We start from the raw sequence: 7661 nt of genomic DNA, 5'->3' as shown, positions 1-7661 counted from the left end.
CCCAGTCCGTCACCTCTCCCTCTCCCAGTCCGTCACCTCTCCCTCTCCCAGTCTGTCACCTCTCCCTCTCCCAGTCCGTCACCTCTCCCTCTCCCAGTCTGTCATCTCTCTCCCTCTCCCAGTCTGTCACCTCTCCTCCCTCTCCCAGTCCAGTCACCTCTCCCTCTCCCAGTCCGTCACCTCTCCCTCTCCCAGTCCGTCACCTCTCCCTCTCCCAGTCCGTCACCTCTCCCTCTCCCAGTCAAGTCACCTCTCCCTCTCCCAGTCCGTCACCTCTCCCTCTCCCAGTCCGTCACCTCTCCCTCTCCCAGTCCGTCACCTCTCCCTCTCCCAGTCCGTCACCTCTCCCTCTCCCAGTCCGTCACCTCTCCCTCTCCCAGTCCGTCACCTCTCCCTCTCCCAGTCCGTCACCTCTCCCCCTCCCAGTCCGTCACCTCTCCCTCTCCCAGTCCGTCACCTCTCCCTCTCCCAGTCCGTCACCTCTCCCTCTCCCAGTCCGTCACCTCTCCCTCTCCCAGTCCGTCATCTCTCTCCCTCTCCCAGTCTGTCACCTCTCCTCCCTCTCCCAGTCCGTCACCTCTCCCTCTCCCAGTCCGTCACCTCTCCCTCTCCCAGTCCGTCACCTCTCCCCCTCCCAGTCCGTCACCTCTCCCTCTCCCAGTCCGTCACCTCTCCCTCTCCCAGTCTGTCACCTCTCCCTCTCCCAGTCGTCACCTCTCCCTCTCCCAGTCCGTCACCTCTCCCTCTCCCAGTCCGTCACCTCTCCCCCTCCCAGTCCGTCACCTCTCCCTCTCCCAGTCCGTCACCTCTCCCTCTCCCAGTCCGTCACCTCTCCCTCTCCCAGTCCGTCACCTCTCCCTCTCCCAGTCCGTCACCTCTCCCTCTCCCAGTCCGTCACCTCTCCCTCTCCCAGTCCGTCACCTCTCCCTCTCCCAGTCCGTCACCTCTCCCTCTCCCAGTCCGTCACCTCTCCCTCTCCCAGTCTGTCACCTCTCCCTCTCCCAGTCCGTCACCTCTCCCTCTCCCAGTCCGTCACCTCTCCCTCTCCCAGTCCGTCACCTCTCCCTCCCCCAGTCTGTCACCTCTCCCCCTCCCAGTCAGACATGAAAGGTTGTTGGCTGCTCCACTATTCCACCCCTCTCTCTTTTGACATGAAAGGTTGTTGGCTGCTCCACTATTCCACCCCTCTCTCTCTGGACATGAAAGGTTGTTGGCTGCTCCACTATTCCACCCCTCTCTCTCTGGACATGAAAGGTTGTTGGCTGCTCCACTATCCACCCTCTCTCATTCCACTAACCCCTCTCTCTGGACATGAAAGGTTGTTGGCTGCTCCACTATTCCACCCCTCTCTCTCTGGACATGAAAGGTTGTTGGCTGCTCCACTATTCCACCCCCTCTCTCTGGACATGAAAGGTTGTTGGCTGCTCCACTATTCCACCCCTCTCTCTGGACATGAAAGGTTGTTGGCTGCTCCACTATCCAACCCCCCTCTCTCTGTTCTGTTGTGTTGGTTCCACCGACTCAGCAGGAGACAGCCTTGAAGTTGGTTTGTACCTGTGAATCAGAGTTCAATAATAATAGAATATAGTGCAAACCAGGATCAATGAACCATTCCTCTGCAGAGGTCCTAATTCAATCACGGACCCGGCCAATAATCGATTGTCGTTGAGGCTGCTAATAAGGTAGTGTTGCTGGAATTATCCCACAGAGAGAAGATCCGCATAGCAACAGTGGACAGACTTCACACGCCAATGTTGATTTTCAACTCACTTGCGTCACACATACTGTAGTTACTTAAATGACGTTTCCTTGACACATTTCTGATATGTCTTTAGTTTCTTGTTCATCTTACCCTGATTCCGTATTGTGATATGTAAGCTATGAATTTGAATGCTCCTGGTCCCATTGGAGGTGTTTAGGTACTTTCATTAAGATATTATTATGTAAATAACCTCTTCTCTCTCTTCCTGCCTCGCTCTCTCTCTCGCCTCCTCTCTCTCTCGCGCTCTCGCTCTCGCTCTCGCTCTCTCTCTCTCTCTCTCTCTCAGGGTTCCTGGTATCACCATCGCAACGGACATCATCTGTGGTTTCCCAGGGGAGACGGATGCTGACTTCCAGGAGACATGTGACCTGGTGAAGGAGTATCGCTTCCCCAGCCTCTTCATCAACCAGTTCTACCCCGGCCTGGCACCCCCGCCGCCAAGATGGACCAGGTCCCCGCCCAAGTGGTGAGTTAGTTACACCCCTAACCCCTCCTGATACTACCCTAACCAGTTACACCCTAACCCCTCCTGATACTACCCTAACCAGTTACACCCCTAACCCCTCCTGATACTACCCTAACCAGTTACACCCCTAACCCCTCCTGATACTACCCTAACCAGTTACACCCCTAACCTCTCCTGATACTACCCTAACCAGTTACACCCCTAACCTCTCCTGATTCTACCCTAACCAGTTACACCCCTAACCCCTCCTGATACTACCCTAACCAGTTACACCCCTAACCCCTCCTGATACTACCCTAACCAGTTACACCCCTAACCCCTCCTGATACTACCCTAACCAGTTACACCCCTAACCTCTCCTGATACTACCCTAACCAGTTACACCCCTAACCCCTCCTGATACTACCCTAACCAGTTACACCCCTAACCCCTCCTGATACTACCCTAACCAGTTACACCCCTAACCCCTCCTGATACTACCCTAACCAGTTACACCCCTAACCCCTCCTGATACTACCCTAACCAGTTACACCCCTAACCCTCCTGATACTACCCTAACCAGTTACACCCCTAACCCTCCTGATACTACCCTAACCAGTTACACCCCTAACCCCTCCTGATACTACCCTAACCAGTTACACCCCTAACCCCTCCTGATACTACCCTAACCAGTTACACCCCTAACCCCTCCTGATACTACCCTAACCAGTTACACCCCTAACCCCTCCTGATACTACCCTAACCAGTTACACCCCTAACCTCTCCTGATACTACCCTAACCAGTTACACCCCTAACCCCTCCTGATACCACCCTAACCAGTTACACCCCTAACCCCTCCTGATACTACCCTAACCAGTTACACCCCTAACCCCTCCTGATACTACCTAACCAGTTACACCCCTAACCCCTCCTGATACTACCCTAACCAGTTACACCCCTAACCCCTCCTGATACTACCCTAACCAGTTACACCCCTAACCCCCTCCTGATACTACCCTAACCAGTTACACCCCTAACCCCTCCTGATACTACCCTAACCAATTACACCCCTAACCCCTCCTGATACTACCCTAACCAGTTACACCCCTAACCCCTCCTGATACTACCCTAACCAGTTACACCCTAACCCTCCTGATACTACCCTAACCAGTTACACCCCTAACCCTCCTGATACTACCCTAACCAGTTACACCCCTAACCCCTCCTGATACTACCCTAACCAGTTACACCCCTAACCCCCTCCTGATACTACCCTAACCAGTTACACCCCTAACCCTCCTGATACTACCCCTAACCAGTTACACCCCTAACCCCTCCTGATACTACCCTAACCAGTTACACCCCTAACCCCTCCTGATACTACCCTAACCAGTTACACCCCTAACCTCCTCCTGATACTACCCTAACCAGTTACACCCCTAACCCCTCCTGATACTACCCTAACCAGTTACACCCCTAACCCCTCCTGATACTACCCTAACCAGTTACACCCCTAACCCCTCCTGATACTACCCTAACCAGTTACACCCCTAACCCCTCCTGATACTACCCTAACCAGTTACACCCCTAACCCTCTGATACTACCTAACCAGTTACCCCTAACCCCTCCTGATACTACCCTAACCAGTTACACCCCTAACCCCTCCTGATACTACCCTAACCAGTTACACCCCTAACCCCTCCTGATACTACCCTAACCAGTTACACCCCTAACCCCTCCTGATACTACCCTAACCAGTTACACCCCTAACCCCTCCTGATACTACCCTAACCAGTTACACCCCTAACCCCTCCTGATACTACCCTAACCAGTTACACCCCTAACCCCTCCTGATACTACCCTAACCAGTTACACCCCTAACCCTCCTGATACTACCCTAACCAGTTACACCCCTAACCCCCTCCTGATACTACCCTAACCAGTTACACCCCTAACCCCTCCTGATACTACCCTAACCAGTTACACCCCTAACCCCTCCTGATACTACCCTAACCAGTTACACCCCTAACCCCTCCTGATACTACCCTAACCAGTTACACCCCTAACCCCTCCTGATACTACCCTAACCAGTTACACCCCTAACCCCTCCTGATACTACCCTAACCAGTTACACCCCTAACCTCTCCTGATACTACCCTAACCAGTTACTCCCCTAACCTCTCCTGATACTACCCTAACCAGTTACACCCCTAACCCCTCCTGATACTACCCTAACCAGTTACACCCCTAACCCCTCCTGATACTACCCTAACCAGTTACACCCCTAACCCCTCCTGATACTACCCTAACCAGTTACACCCCTAACCCCTCCTGATACTACCCTAACCAGTTACACCCCTAACCCCTCCTGATACTACCCTAACCAGTTACACCCTAACCCCTCCTGATACTACCCTAACCAGTTACACCCCTAACCCCTCCTGATACGACCCTAACCAGTTACACCCCTAACCCCTCCTGATACTACCCTAACCAGTTACACCCCTAACCCCTCCTGATACTACCCTAACCAGTTACACCCCTAACCCCTCCTGATACTACCCTAACCAGTTACACCCCTAACCCCTCCTGATACTACCCTAACCAGTTACACCCCCTAACCCCCCCTGATACTACCTAACCAGTTACACCCCTAACCCCTCCTGATACTACCCTAACCAGTTACACCCCTAACCCCTCCTGATACTACCCTAACCAGTTACACCCCTAACCCCTCCTGATACTACCCTAACCAGTTACACCCCTAACCTCTCCTGATACTACCCTAACTAGATGGACCAGGTCCTCTCACAAGTGGTCCGCTATGCTCCGTTTCCCACCTGATACATCACAGACATGGGTCAAATACATTGGTCAACTACTTTTAAATACTTGAGTTGCACTTGATTTAGGTTGATTTCAGGTGTGTGTGATCACACCACATGTCCCACCACATCACACCTGTTTCCATTTGACCACATATTGTACCAGAGAGTTATTCTTCCTCGTCCCTGTGATCAGATGATGATCATTCTTCTTTGTCTCTGAGCCAAGGACACAGGCAGGCAGTGTGGCTTTCAGCTCTTGACCTGTCAGTGTGTCTCTGTTACTCTGACCACCTCTGCCTTTCAAATGTATCACTCTCAGCATGGCCCTGACTGAGCTCTCTCACTAAGAATCTGGGTGCTTCCTGGTCTTGTTTTGAAGTTGTCCCAGCCCATTTCCCCTCTCAGAATCTGCACAACAGATGTAAATAAATGCATGGACCGGAGTGTTTGGAGGGAGTAGAGTTTAACATGGACCAGAGTGTTTGGAGGGAGTAGAGTTTAACATGGACCGGAGTATTTGGAGGGAGTAGAGTTTAACATGGACCAGAGTGTTTGGAGGCAGTAGAGTTTAACATGGACCAGAGTGTTTGGAGGCAGTAGAGTTTAACATGGACCAGAGTGTTTGGAGGCAGTAGAGTTTAACATGGACCAGAGTGTTTGGAGGCAGTAGAGTTTAACATGGACCGGAGTGTTTGGAGGCAGTAGAGTTTAACATGGACCAGAGTGTTTGGAGGCAGTAGAGTTTAACATGGACCAGAGTGTTTGGAGGCAGTAGAGTTTAACATGGACCGGAGTGTTTGGAGGCAGTAGAGTTTAACATGGACCAGAGTGTTTGGAGGCAGTAGAGTTTAACATGGACCGGAGTGTTTGGAGGCAGTAGAGTTTAACATGGACCGGAGTGTTTGGAGGCAGAGTTTCAGTACAGTAATATGAGATGAACAGGGCTGAGGGAGACAGGGTACTAGCAGGGAGACAGTGTGTGTTTGGGGGTATCAGTTTGAATCACTCAGCTTAGGAAGTAGTTATTCAGGATGTAAGGGAACTTGTGATTCTGAGCAGTCCGACTGCAATGTGGTTCATCTTAAACACACACACAGGGACTTTGTCTGGCTCTGCGGCTGGCAGACGTGTAAAGGCCCCTGTCTGAATATAGGCCTACACATCAGGCCTCACTCAACACCAGTGCTGCGCCCCAAATGGCTCCCAATAATAGTGCGCTACTCTATGGACCCTGGTCAAAAGTAGTGCACTAAATAGGTAATAGGGTGCTATTTGTGACAGAGCCTCAGGCCCAGCTCTGTTTGTACAGGTGTTTCAACCCATTCCACATGGTAGACTACATCAAGGCCTGTTATAATGGCTCTGTGTAGCGCTAAACCACAAGCTGGGGGTCTGGTAATAAGACTACAGAGGGCAGAAGGGTTGGGATCAATTCCATTTCAATTTAGTCAATTCAGGAGGTTAACAGAAATTCCAATGAGGGAAATGAACAGACTGACTTGAAATGGAACTAACCCCACCCCTACTGCCAGTGACATAACTGAAAGGAGTTGATTCGGCCTGTCTAAAAGGACTCCAGCCTAAACTCAGCGAGCTCAATCATATTATCCTAAGTACCGTATTGACATCAGGTATTAGGCTGTAGTAATGCATGGGATGTTTCAGATGATGATGGCTTGAATCACCCAGCTGTCAGGGCTAATAAATAGTCAAGCAGGAGATGTATTTAAATGTGTTTTAGTGTGTCTGATTCTGAATATTAAACATTTTGGAGTTTGTTTCCTCTATCAAGGAAAAACAGACTAAAAGTTCTCCCTCTCTCGTCATCTGAACATAAAAACCCGTTCCAATTATGTCAAGAAAGATTTTCTGTGAATATTATATGGCCCGGAGTGTTCTATAACGCTTACTGGATTACTGGATTAACACCTTCAAAGACACTGGAGTTATGTTCTCCTCTCTCTTAATATATCCCTGTCTCTGTCTGTGTGTGTGTGTGTGTGTGTGAGAGATATCTCTCTCAGCATTAATGGTAATTAATACAGTGCCGTTTGTGAACTGAGCCAGGCGTTTCCCTCAGACTGAATTCTACCAATAGGAGGAGCTCAGCAGAAGCACTAGCCAGTCAGATGCCAGTTCATTTCAAGGAGAAATTTCTCTCTCATATTTTAACTGTCTTCAATTACAACATTTTGTCTGTTTAATGTCCTTCAATCCGTCAATTTTCCTACAAAAGATGAAAACAAGAGAAAATAGGATATTTATTTATTTATTTATTAATTCCGTCATTCATTCATCGACAATGTGAATGTGTATCTAGTGAAGTTTCCACTTAATGCAATGTTAATGAATAGGTAACTTCATGTTCAGTATTAATGAATAGGTAACATCCTGTTCAGCATTAATGAATAGGAAACATCCTGTTCAGTATTAATGAATAGGTAACATCCTGTTCAGCATTAATGAATAGGTATCATCATGTTCAGTATCAATGAATAGGTAACATCCTGTTCAGTATTAATGAATAGGAAACATCATGTTCAGTATTAATGAATAGGTAACATCCTGTTCAGTATTAATGAATAGGTAACATCCTGTTCAGCATTAATGAATAGGAAACATCC

The 7661-nt window shown here is 49.7% G+C and overlaps 1 protein-coding gene across 1 annotated transcript in view; it reads left to right on the top strand.

Annotated features, from left to right (window-relative positions):
* The first annotated feature begins 2178 nt into the window (after positions 1-2178).
* LOC121543749 (threonylcarbamoyladenosine tRNA methylthiotransferase) overlaps positions 2179-7661 on the top strand; it is a 184722-nt gene continuing 179239 nt past the window's right edge. The window contains exon 1 of the mRNA XM_045208545.1: positions 2179-2228. Coding sequence (XP_045064480.1) covers positions 2205-2228 — 24 coding nt within the window. The 5' untranslated portion in view covers positions 2179-2204. The remainder of the gene's footprint in view (positions 2229-7661) is intronic.

This window comes from Coregonus clupeaformis, chromosome 28, assembly GCF_020615455.1.
Source record: "Coregonus clupeaformis isolate EN_2021a chromosome 28, ASM2061545v1, whole genome shotgun sequence".
NCBI lineage: Eukaryota > Metazoa > Chordata > Actinopteri > Salmoniformes > Salmonidae > Coregonus > Coregonus clupeaformis.
This window is presented reverse-complemented; position numbering and strand designations above follow the sequence as displayed.